This window comes from Ovis aries, chromosome 1 (genome assembly GCF_016772045.2).
Source record: "Ovis aries strain OAR_USU_Benz2616 breed Rambouillet chromosome 1, ARS-UI_Ramb_v3.0, whole genome shotgun sequence".
NCBI classification, from domain to species: Eukaryota; Metazoa; Chordata; class Mammalia; order Artiodactyla; family Bovidae; genus Ovis; species Ovis aries.
Window position 1 is genome coordinate 253,759,839 of NC_056054.1, and position 12,644 is coordinate 253,772,482.

The 12,644-nt window shown below is 37.2% G+C and overlaps 1 protein-coding gene across 5 annotated transcripts in view; it reads right to left on the bottom strand.

Moving 5' to 3' along the window:
* Positions 1 to 12,644, bottom strand: part of PPP2R3A (protein phosphatase 2 regulatory subunit B''alpha) — a 239,025-nt gene that overhangs the window by 24,727 nt on the left and 201,654 nt on the right. For all 5 annotated transcript variants that reach the window (XM_042236740.1, XM_060395536.1, XM_015092650.3 and 2 more), the window contains 3 exons: positions 3,719 to 3,894; positions 3,096 to 3,214; positions 619 to 725 (listed from right to left, as the gene is read on the bottom strand). In XM_042236740.1, coding sequence (XP_042092674.1) covers positions 619 to 725; positions 3,096 to 3,214; positions 3,719 to 3,894 — 402 coding nt within the window. The remainder of the gene's footprint in view (positions 1 to 618; positions 726 to 3,095; positions 3,215 to 3,718; positions 3,895 to 12,644) is intronic.

Consider the following 12,644-nt stretch of genomic DNA (forward strand, 5'->3'; position numbering starts at 1 on the left):
ACTATTCTTTAAATTGAATATTAAATGAATATACTGCCTATTCAAAAAAGTATTACATTAATAATAAGGACTGATTGAGAGCCTTACAGAAACAGTGACTATAAAGGAACTGCTAAAGAAATCACTAGAAGATGAAAACAGCCAACAAAGTATAGTTACGGAAATGTTCTAAGTAGTAAAAGTCTTGGATAATTTAATTTCTTACCATGGTCCCTTTGTAGAAGTTAACTTCTTATTCAGAGTTGAACGCACAAAACCATGTCTGATAAAGGTTTGTTTTGATGATCATAATGGTCTTTATTATTTAAAAGAGCTTCAGTTCTCCTTTGTTTATAGGGTTTACTAACATCCCTAACAGAGCAGTATGATTGCACAGTGATCTCTGTTTTCAGTGGAAGCTACAACTTCATTAAAGGAAATGGCACATGAGAAGACTTTTCATAAAATCAGTGAAGGGAAGAGAAGACTGCTGGGGGAATATTCACTCAATTAAAATTGGGTTAAAGTCACTCATTTTTATGATATGACAAAAATAGGAAAGGACTACTAGCTTGATTTTTTAAAGGTGATCCTAACGTGGTCACCCCTCTTAAAAAGGACACAGGGAAACTTACTCACCCTTCCTGGAACTGTGCTTGGGCAGACTCTTCTGCTACAAGGGTCTCATACTCTTCAGCAGCAAACCTGTCCCAGTCGGAGGGCTCAGGACTGTCATTCTCAACATCCTGATTGGGAGGGGGGTGGCCACAGGAAACAGAATCAAAAACAAAAATTGGAGATAGGTCATCATAAATTTTTACATCCTGAAAAAACCTATGTGAAAAATGTTTTATTTGACCCCATGGACTATACAGTTCATGGAATTCTCCAGGCAAGAATACTGGAATGGGTAGCCTTTCTCTTCTCTAGGGGATCTTCCCAACCCGGGGATTGAACCCAGGTCTCCCGCATTGCAGGTGGATTCTTTACCAGCTGAGCCACCAGGGAAGTCCAAGAATACTGGAGTGCGTAGCCTATCTCTTCTCCAGTGGATCTTCCCAACCCAGGAACTGAACTGGGGTTTCCTGCATTACAGGCTGATTCTTTACCAACCGAGCTATCAGGGAAGCTCTAAACATGTTAAAAGAAGTACTAAAGTTACACTCCTAAACTGATTTTCTACACCTTGAATCACAAAATTATTAAGTACTCTTCATTAGCTGGACTGTTTGGGTCTAGATTCTTCAGCCTTGTAATCAGAGACTTTTCTCTAGCCCCTTCTCCTCGCACTTGGCATAGCAGTGACCTGGGCTGACCTGTGGTTTGCATATGCCCACCTGAAATGAGGCTTCCCTGGTGGCTCACATGGTGATGAATCTGCCTGCAATGCAGGCAACCTGGGTTTGACCTCTGGGTTGGGAAAATCCTCTGGAGAAAGAAATGGCAACCTACTCCAATATTTTTTTTAAATTTATTTTTTAATTGAAGGATAATTGCTTTACAGAATTTTGTTTTTTTTTCCTGTCAAACCTCAACTTGAATCAGCCATATACCGCTCCACTAATCTTGCCTGGAGAATTCCATGGACAGAGGCTACAGTCCATGGGGTCACAAAGAGTCAGACACGACTGAGTGGCTTAAACTTAACCTGAAATATACCATCCCTTCCTCTAGTGAATTTTTATTGCTTCCTTCACAGCCAGCTTGGAGACCCTGCCATCTGAGTTACCTTCCTAGAAGCAGCCCTTCTCCCCCTAGTCATTTCCTTCTTTGTACTATGTGGGCTTGGCTGCCACCTTTTGTTCTCCTGTCTTCGTCATCTCTATACACCTGTTCTTATATATTGAGTTATCTCTATATAACCCCCAGTGTCTCTTCAACGCAGTACCTGGAATTTACTGAGCACTTACTAATAGCATTCTTTGCAGATCAGAATATTGATAATTACTACCTCTCAGAAAAAAGGAAAATTTAAAATTTGTAATACAAATAAAAAAATGAAGGGGGAAGAAAGTATATATTTTCTTTTCCTTCTACAATACAGACTGCATCTTAGATTATATGTTCTAGGTAAAATGATGTTTTTCCATAATGAAATTGGGTTAACATTGCCCTAGGATGTAAGGTTAGTAATGCTAGAAGAATGTAAGTACCTTAATACTGACTACACAATATGTTAATTACTGTAATCCATTTGAAGAACTTCACCCCATCTTTTAAATATGTCTGAAATTGCTATGCATCTTAGATTTATAATTGCTTTTTCTTGCTTAAAGGTATATAAAATAATGGGACATTTTAATGTCAATGAAATAGTCACTTTAGGCTAGTGATAATGTACCTTGATATGCTCCAAGTTCTGGTGCAGAGTATTTGTTTTTAGAAGCTGGTCCTTGTATTCTGAACTATTAATATTTAGGTCAAACAGTTATGCAACATATGGAAGACAAAAGACTGAGGAAGTTTCCTGTAGTGTACTCAATCAGTTCTTTGCCATCAGTATAGTTTTTACTCTTTAAACAGGGGAATAGAAGGAGAAGTGGTGATATTCTGCTTTTTGTTTGTTTTTTTCCTGAATGTGGGTTTTCTGAGAGTCCACAGGTTTTTGTGTGTGGGGAAGGCAGTTCACTGTAGAATGACTTCAAACTGATGTCATGTACAGTCATCATTATCGCTTGAAAAAGTGTTACATTTATCTGAAAGTTGTCTATCTTGGAGGGCATCTAGTTTTCATTACCATGCCATCCCGAAATTGAATGGTACCATTAAATCAAGCCCAGTATACTCTGTAACAGAGATATATCTATTGATGTTTTGAAAGTGAGAAAGACAATTATTTCAAAATTTTCTGTAACCAGTTTCTATGTATATGGAAGTACACAAAACACACAATTCATTCAATGAAAGGCAGATGCAGGTTATTACCTACACTTGAAGATTAGCTGTGGGAAGAGATGGGCTCTGAGTCCTTTATTCTTTCTTTTCAGTATGTTATGGAATGTTTTAAATGTAAGCCTTTTTAAATACCAAAATTCCTGCAGACAGAGGCCACTTATCTGAAGCACAGAACCCCTGATACTGCATCCCTCAAACAGAAGTCAAAACTATATTGGTACCTTCTGGACCGCAAAGGGATCTCTCTGTTCATGGTCTAAGTATTTCTCCAGATTAAAGAAAGTGTCATAAAAGATGTGAGCCATTCTGCATCTCTTCAGGTCTCGGAGAGTTATTTTGCCTGTGTAAGAACAAATCTGGTAAATTTCAAAGGCTTCTTTCGAAGTGAAAAAAAAAAAAAAAACAAACTTACTGAAGTTTAAAAGGATATATGCATATGCTTATTTGATTATAAAAATTTGATGTTTTTTGAGGTAAAGTTCACATAAAATTCACCATTTTAGCCATTCTAATGGTTTTTCATACATTCACAATGTTGCACAAGCATCACCACTATCACATTCCGTAGCATTTTCTTCACCTCCAAAGGAAACTGTACCTGTCAAACAGTCTCACTCCCCTCCCCTCTGCAATCCTTCCCAACTGGCTACCACTAATCTGCTTTCTGAATTTGCCATTAATTGTTAGTTCTATACCAACAATAAAGGAGAAACTTAAATATTTCTGTATTTGGAAAGCATGGATGGAAGACTGGGAAGTTCAATAATTTAGAACCATCCAGGATTACAACCCCCACTCTGTTATGTAGATGGACAATGCAACTTGGCTCTTTATTCAGTCTTACCATCACTGGCTGGCTTTACCAGGTCAAGCATCTGGCACAACAAATCATGGAATGGCAAGGGCTCAATGCCCATGGCTTCCATCCGTTCACACTGCTCCTCGTAGAAGTATTCCAGCTCGTACATGGAGAGCACTCCATCCCCATCCACATCCATACAGCGGAACCAGTACTCAATGCTAGGAGGTAAGGAAACTCATTAGCAATGGCCTGTTAAAGCTCTTTTATTCATTCAGATTTATTACTGCTTGTTTCTTTTAAAAGTTATATATGGGTATACTTTAGACTTAGACATAGTTTTACAAAATTTATTAGAAAAAATGGCGGTCATCTTTTAAAATTTTCTCTTCCCCAGATCCAAGCATTTTCAACACTTGCTTATTTTGGTTTTTATCTTTACATTTCAGTTAAGATGTCTACATTGTTCCTTTCTTGTATTTCTGATTTAAGGACTGTGGTTTAATTTTGCACTATGAAAGATGAGGTTTCAGCTCTTTTGCTACTCATTCCACCTTACCCACATGCCCTTTCTAACCTCAGCATAGATAAATTACTCAGCATTCAGAGTTTATAACTTTACATTTTCCTTTTATCTCTTTTATTTGTTTAGTTTGGGGATATAGTACATGTTACTAATTCAGCTAATTCAAAGGCTTCTGCCAGTTTCCATAATCAGCCCCATTGGGTATTCTAGCAATTGCATTTCCTTTAAATTGTTTTCAGTTCCCTCTGACCTACTCCAGTCTGGGCTGGTTGATCTCTAGGCCTGATTTACAGTTTCACCCTAGGGATTTTTCACCTTTCTCCTGTTTCTTATATCTCACATTTTCCTCATTCTTGGTTTGCTTCCTTGTTTGGTATAACACATTCTTCAGTATCTTCCTAAACAAGGGAGCATAGCAGGTACATTTTTTAGATGTTAGATCATTGAAAATACCCTTTATCTACCCCCTAATGTGGTTGATATTTATAGAATTATGGCTTGATGGTTCTTTGCTTCAGAATTTTAAAGGCACTGACTCATTGTCCTCCATTTATCCACTGTTGTTGAGAAGTCTAAAGTCACTGATCCTTTGACTGCAACCTGTTTGGTTTTTTTTTCCCCTTTGAAGCCTACAGAGGTTTCTGAGTTCCTGGTGTTTTAAAATAAAACGGATGAAGTGCCTTGGTCTGGATCTAATTCACTTTTGCTGGGCTCAGAGCCTCCTCAGTTTGGAAACTAGTATTCTTAAGTTCTTGGATATTTTCTTTAAATTGTTTTGTTTCTTCTCTGCTTCTCTTTCCCCTTATCCACTCTCTTTCTGGAACTCTTGTTATTCAAGTCAGCATGGTCCAATATGGTGATCACTAGCCATATGTAGATAACCCAATTTGAGATGTCTTTTTTAAAATAAATTTGTTTTCTGTTAATTTTTATTTATTTATTTGGCTGTGCCAGATATTAGTTGCAGCATGTGGGATCTAGTTCCCTGGCCAGGAACTGAACCCAGTCCCCTGGCCAGGAACTGAACCCAGTCCCCCTGCATTGGGAATGCAGAATTTTAGCCACTGGACCACCAGGAAAATCCCTGGGATGTTTTTAAGTGCAAATACAGATTTTGAAGACTTTGTAAGAAAAAAACATCTTATCAATACTTTTATACTGATTACATGTTGGAAAAATATTTTAGATATATGGTATTAAATAAGAGATGTAAGTAAAATTAATCCTGTGTTTATTTTTACTTTCTTACTGTGGTTGCTACTGCTGCTGCTAAGTCGCTTCAGTCATGTCCGACTCTGTGCGACCCCATAGACGGCAGCCCACCAGGCTCCCCTGTACCAGGGATTCTCCAGGCAAGAATACTAGAGTGGGTTGCCATTTCCTTCTCCATCTTACTGTGGTTAATTTTACTTGAAAAATTAAAAAAAATTTTTTTAAGTAAAAATTGTATGTATTTAAGATATATAACAAAATAATGTGGTATAGACAGTGAAACAATTACTACAGTGAAGTTGCTTAACATAGCATCTCCCCATAATATTACTATTTTGCAGGATAGGAGGGATGTAGAGGACCTGAAATCTACCCTCTTAAGTGAATGTTCAGCATTTAAAACAATACTATATTAAATGTATAGTGATTATATTGTACATTAGATCTCTAGATTTATTCATCCTGTATAACTGCAACTTTGTACATTGGGTCAGCATCTCCTCTTTTCCCTCACACCCCCAGCCCCCGGTAACCACCATTCTACTTTCTGCTTCTAGTAAGTCTGACTTTTTTTTTTGATTCCCATATGAGAGATCTTGTACTATTTGACTTCCTGTGCCTTGCTTATTCCACTTAGAATAATATCCTCATCCTCCAGGTTAATCCATGTTGCAAATGACAGGATTTCCTCCTTTTTGAAGGCTGAATAATATTCCACTGTGTGTATACATATACCACATTTCATTTACCTATCCATTCTGTGAGAGCTTGATTTCATATAATGCTGTAATGAACAAGGGAGTTCAGATATCTCTTCAAGAGCCTGATTTCAGAGTTTTGGTTCAAGATGGTCAAATAGGAACTTGCCTTCTCCCATGGACACACCTGTATAGCTACATATGGACCAATTTCTTCTGAAAAAACCCTAAAAACTAGCTGAGTGACTTCTACATTATTGGAAAAATGAGAAGAAACTCATATTCAGTGGATAGGAGATGCTAAGACACAATCTTGCTGTAAACCCCAGCACACTGACCCACAATTAGGAGAAACCGGAAATCCAGAGCTTTTCCCCGAGGAGCAAAGAGTTTGAATCCCACGTTGTGAACCCAGCTTTTAAGACCTGCAACTGAGACAACTACCCTCAAATCTAGCTTTTTTCTTCCTTTTAAAAAAAACAAGTATAGTTGATATGTAATATTATATTAATTTCAGGTGTACACCATAGTGATTTGACATTTGGATACATTATTAATTGGTCACCACAGTAAGTCTAGTAACCATTTGTTACCAAAGTTATTACTATATTATTGACTATATTCTCTACGCTATACATTACATCCCTGTGCCTTATTTATTTTCTACCTGGAAGTTTGTACATCTTAATTCCCTTCGTCTATTTCACCCAACCACCCATTTACCCTCTGGTGACCTCTACTGTGTTCTCTCTACTGGTGTTCCTGTTTAGTTTGATTTTTAAATTCCACATATAAATGAAATCATATAGTATTTGTCTTTCTCTGTCAGACCTATTTCACTTAGCATAATACCCTTAGAGTCCATTCCTGTTGTTTTAAATGTCAAGCTTTCGTTCTTTTCTAATGGCTACGTAAAATTCCGTTGTGTGTATGTGTGTGTGTCACCTTTATCCACTTATCTACTGATGAATACTTAGGTTACTTCCATATGTTGGGTATAGTGAATAATGCTGCAGTGAATGTTGGAGAGCATATATCTTTTCAAAATAATATTTTTATTTTCTTTGGGTAAATACCCAGAAGTGAAATTACTGGATCATATAGCTGTTCTATTTAAAAATTTTTGAGGAATGTCTACACTGTTCCATAGTGGTTTGCATTCTCACCAGCATAAGAGTCCCCTTTTCTCCATATCCTTGCCAACACTTGTCATTTGTTGTTTGTTTGATAACAGTCATTCTGAAAGGTGTGAGGATAGCTCATTGTGGTTTATATTTGTACTACACTGATGATTAGTGATGTTGAATACCATTTTATGTGTCTGTTGGTCATCTCTATGTCTTGAAAAAGCATTTGTTCAGGCTTTTTGCTCATTTTAAAATCAGGTTGTTACTATCATGTAAGAATTGAATAGCCAGTCTATGTCTGACGCAGGATACAGCATGCTTGGGGCTGGTGCATGGGGATGACCCACAGAGATGTTATGGAGAGGGAGGTGGGAGGGGGGTTCATGTTTGGGAATGCATGTAAGAATTAAAGATTTTAAAATTAAAAAAATAAAAAACTAAAAAAAAAAGAAAGAAAAAAAAATAAAATCAGGTTGGATTTTTTGATACTGAGTTATGTAAGTTTTAAAAAAATATATTTTAGATATTAACCCCTTATCAGATAGATCATCTACAAGTATTTCTTCCTATTCAGTAAATTGCCTTTATGTTTGTTGATGGTTTCCTTTGTTGCTCAAAACCTTTAAAACTGATATAGTCTCATTTATTTTTCTTTTCCCTGCCCTTGCCTGAGGAGACAGATTAAAAAAAATACTGCTAAGTCTAATTTTAAAGAGTATACAGCCAATGTTTTCTTCTAGGAGTTATTTTATGGTTTCAGATCTCACATTTAAGTCTTCAATCCTTTTTGAGTTTATATTTTGTATACAGCATAGAGAGTGATCCAGTTTCATTCTTTTGCATGAAGCTGTCAAGTTTCCCAGTATCATTTATTGAAGACATGGTCTTTTACCTATTGTATATTCTTGGCTCCATTGTGTACATTCAGTTCAGTTCAGTCGCTCAGTTGTGTATGACTCTGAACCCCACGGACTGCAGCATGCCAGGCTTCCCTGTCCATCATCAACTCCCGGAGCTTGCTTAAACTCGTACAGCAAGTCATTGATGCCATCCAACCATCTCACCCTCTGTTGTCCCCTTTTCCTCCTGCCTTCAATCTTTCCCAGCATCAGGGTCTTTTCTAATGAGTCAGTTCTTCGCATCAGGTGGCCAAAGTATTGGAGTTTCAGCTTCAGCATCAGTTCTTCCAATGAATATTCAGGACTGATTTCCTTTAGGATCGAATGGCTGGATCTCCTTGCAGTCCAAGGGACTCTCAAGAGTCTTCTCCAACATCACAGAAGTGTCAATTCTTTGGTGCTCAGCTTTCTTTACAGTCCAACTCTCACATCCATACATGACTACTGGAAAAACCATAGCCTTGACTAGACGGACCATTGTTGGCAAAGTAATGTCTCTGCTTTTTAATATGCTGTCTAGGTTAGTCATAGCTTTTCTTCCAAGGAGCAAGAGTCTTTTCATTTCATGGCTTCAGTCACCATCTGCAATGATTTTGGAGCTCCCCAAAATAAAGTCTGTCACTATTTCCATTGTTTCTCCATCTATTTGACATGAAAGGATGGGACCAGATGCCATGATCTTAGTTTTCTGAATGTTGAGTTTTAAACCAGCTTTTTCACTCTCCTCTCATTTTCATCAAGAGGCTCTTTAGTTCTTCTTCACTTTCTGCTGTAAGGGTGGTGTCATCTGGGTATCTGAGGTTATTGATGTTTCTCCCAGCAATCTTGATTCCAGCTTGTGCTTCATCCAGCCCAGCATTTCGCATGATGTACTCTGCATATAAGTTAAATAAGCAGGGTGACAACATACAGCCATGATGTACTCCTTTCCCGTTTTGGAACCAGTCTGTGGTTCCATGTCCAGTTCTAACTGTTGCTTCTTAACCTGCGTACAGATTTCACAGGAGGCAGGTAAGGTGGTCTGGTATTCACACCTCTTGAAGTTTTCCGCAGTCCACTGTGATGCATGTAATCAAAGGCTTTGGTATAGACAATAAAGCAGAAGTAGATGTTTTACTGGAAATGTTGTGCTTTTTTGATGATCCAATGAATGTTGGCAGTTTGATCTCTGTTTCCTCTGCCTTTTCTAAATCCAGCTTGAATATCTGGAAGTTCACAGTTCACATACTGTTGAAGCCTGGATGTGCTTGAATATTCTTTTCCACTGCCTTTCTTTAGGATTGGAATGGCAACTGACCTTTTCCAGTCCTGTGGCCACTGCTCAGTTTTCCAAATTTGCTGGCATATTGAGTGCAGCACTTTCACAGCATCATCTTTAGGATTTGAAACAGCTCAGATGGAATTCCATCACCTCCACTAACTTTGTTCCTAGTTATGCTTCCTAAGGCCCACTTGACTTCACATTCCAGGATGTCTGGCTCTAGGTGAGTTATCATACCATCGTGATTATCTGGGTCCTGAAGATCTTTTTTGTACAGTTCTGTGTATTCTTGCCTCCTCTTCCTCATAGCTTCTGCTTCTGTTAGGTCCATACTGTTTCTGTCCTTTATTGTACCCATCTTTGCATGACATGTTCCCTTGGTCTAATTTTCTTGAAGAGATCTCGTCTTTCCCATTCTATTATTTTCCTCTATTTCTTTGCATTGATCACTGAAGAAGGCTTTCTTATCTCTCCTTGCTATTCATGAAACACTGCATTCAAATGGGTATATCTTTCCTTTTCTCCTTTGCCTTTACCTTCTTTTCTCAGCTATTTTTAAGGCCTCCCCAGACAACCATTTTGCCTTTTTGCATTTTCTTTTTCTTGGGGATGGTCTTGATCACTGCCTCCTGTACAGTGTCTTGAGCCTCCATCCATGGTTCTTCAGGCATTCTATCAGATTTAATCCCTTGACTCTGTTTGTCACTTCCACTGTATCATCATAAGGGATTTGATTTAGGTCATACCTGAATGGTCTAGTGGTTTTCCCTATTTTCTTCAATTTAAGTCTGAATTTGGCAATAAGGAGTTCATAATCTTAGCCATAGTCAGCTCCCTGGTCTTGTTTTTGCTGACTGTATAGAGCTTCTCCATCTTTGGTTGCAAAGAATATAATCAATCTGATTTTAGTACTGACCTTCTGGTGATGTCCATGTGTAGAGTCTCCTCTTGTGTTGTTGGAAGAGGGTGTTTGCTATGACCAGTGCATTCTCTTGGCAAAATGCTGTTAGCCTTTGCCCTGCTTCTTTTTGTACTCCAAAGCCAAATTTGCCTGTTACTCCAGGTATCTCTAGAGTTCCTACTTTTGCATTCCAGTCCCCTGTAATGAAAAGGGCATCTTTTTTTTTGGGTGTTAGTTCTAGAAGGTCTTGTAGGTCTTCATAGAACTGTTCAACTTCAGCTCCTTAAGCATTACTTGTCGGGGCATAGACTTGGATTACTGTGATGTTGAATGGTTTGCCTTGGAAATGAACAGATCATTTTGTCATTTTTGAGACTGCACCCAAGAACTGCATTTTGGAGTCTTCTGTTGACTATGAGGGCTACTCCATTTCTTCTAAGGGATTCTTGCCCACAGTAGTAGATATAATGGTCATCTGAGTTAAATTCGCCCATTCCAGTGAATGGTTGTACATTAATTGACCACATAAGAGGGACTTTATTTCTGACCGCTCTATTCTCCATTGATGTATATGTCTATTTTTGTGCCATGACCATACTGTTTTGATTCCTATAGCTCTGTAGCAAGCACAGCTTGAAAACTGTCAAGCACGGTTTGACACCTCTGGCTTTGTTCCTCTTAAATTGCTTTGGTTTTCACAGTCTTTCATGTTCTAGAATATTCTTTAGGATGCTGTGTTTAATTCTTTAAAAAATGCTACAGTTACTTTGATAAGAGATTTCATTGAATCTGTAGATTGCTTTCGGTAGTATGGACATTTTAACAACATTAGTTCTTTCATTAATGTTTAATGAATTTAGAGTATAGGTCTTTCGCTTTCTTGGCAGACTTTATTCTTATTCTTTTGGCTGCAATTGTAAATAGGATTGTCTCAATTTCTATTTCTTATAGTTCATTATTGGTGTATAGAAATGCAATTGATTTCTATATATTCATTTTGTATCCTGAAGTTTTACTGAATTCATAGATTAGTTTCAATAGTTTTTTTGGGGTGGAGTTTTTAGGGTTTTCTATAGATATTATCATGTCATCTGCAAATAGGGACAGTTTTACTACTTCCTTTACAATGTGGATGCCTTTTATTTCTCTTTCTTGTGTTACAGCTGTCACTAAGACTTCTAATACTATTTTGAATAAAATGTCAATAGTAGACACTTTTCCTTGTTCCTGATCTTAAAGGAAAAGCATTTGGTGTTTCATTGTTTAAGTATTTTCTGAGCCACTGGTTTGTCATACACAGCTCTTATTATGTTGATACATGTTTACTCTATACCCACTTTATGAGAGTTTTTATAAAAAATGGATATTGAATTTTGTCAAACACTTTTTCTGCATTGATTCAAACGATCATGTGGTTTTTATTCTTTACTTTGTTAATGTAATATATCATGTTGATTTATTTCTGTATATAGAACCATCCTTGCATCTGTGGAATACACTTGATAATGGTGAATGGTTCTTTTACTATGCGGTTGATATCCATCTAATATGTTGTTTAGAATTTTTGTATTTATGTTCATCTGGGATACTGGCCTGTAACTTTTTTGTAGTGTCTTTATCTGGTTTTGATATCAGCATAATGCTGGCTTCAGAGAATGAATTTAGAATAGTTCCTTCCTCTTCAATTTTCTGGAATAGTTTGAGAAGGATAGGTATTAACTCTTCCCTAAGTTTGTTGAATTTATCTGTTGTCTGGTCCTGGGCTTGTTTGTTGGGAGGCTTTTTAAAATTTCTAATTCTGTTTCATTATTGGTCATCTGTCTGTTCAGATTTTCTGTTTTTCCTGATTCACTTTTGGAAAGTTGCATGTTTCTGGGAACTACCCATTTCTTCTAGGCTGTTCATTTTGTTGGCAAATAATTGTTTGTAGTAATCTTTTATGATCCTTTGTATTTCTGTTGTGTCAATTGTAACTTCTTTGCTTTCAGGTCTATTTTGCCTGATATTAGTATTGCTACTACAAGTTTCTTTTCATTTTCATTTGCGTGAAATATCTTTTTCTATCCCTTCACTTTTATTCTGTGTATATCTTTAGATCTGAAGCCTGGGTATGCAACGTATAAATGGGTCTTGTTGCTTTAATCCATTCAGCTACCCTTTGTCTTTTGATAGCAGCATTTAGTCCATTTACATTTAAAGTAGTTATAGATAGGCATGTACTTATTACAATTTTGTTAATTGTTTTGTAGTTCCTCTGTGCATATCTTCTTTTCTTGTTCTGTGATTTGATGACTTTCTTTAGTGTGTTGTTTGTATTCCTGTCTCTTTATTTTTTTTGTGTGTATAT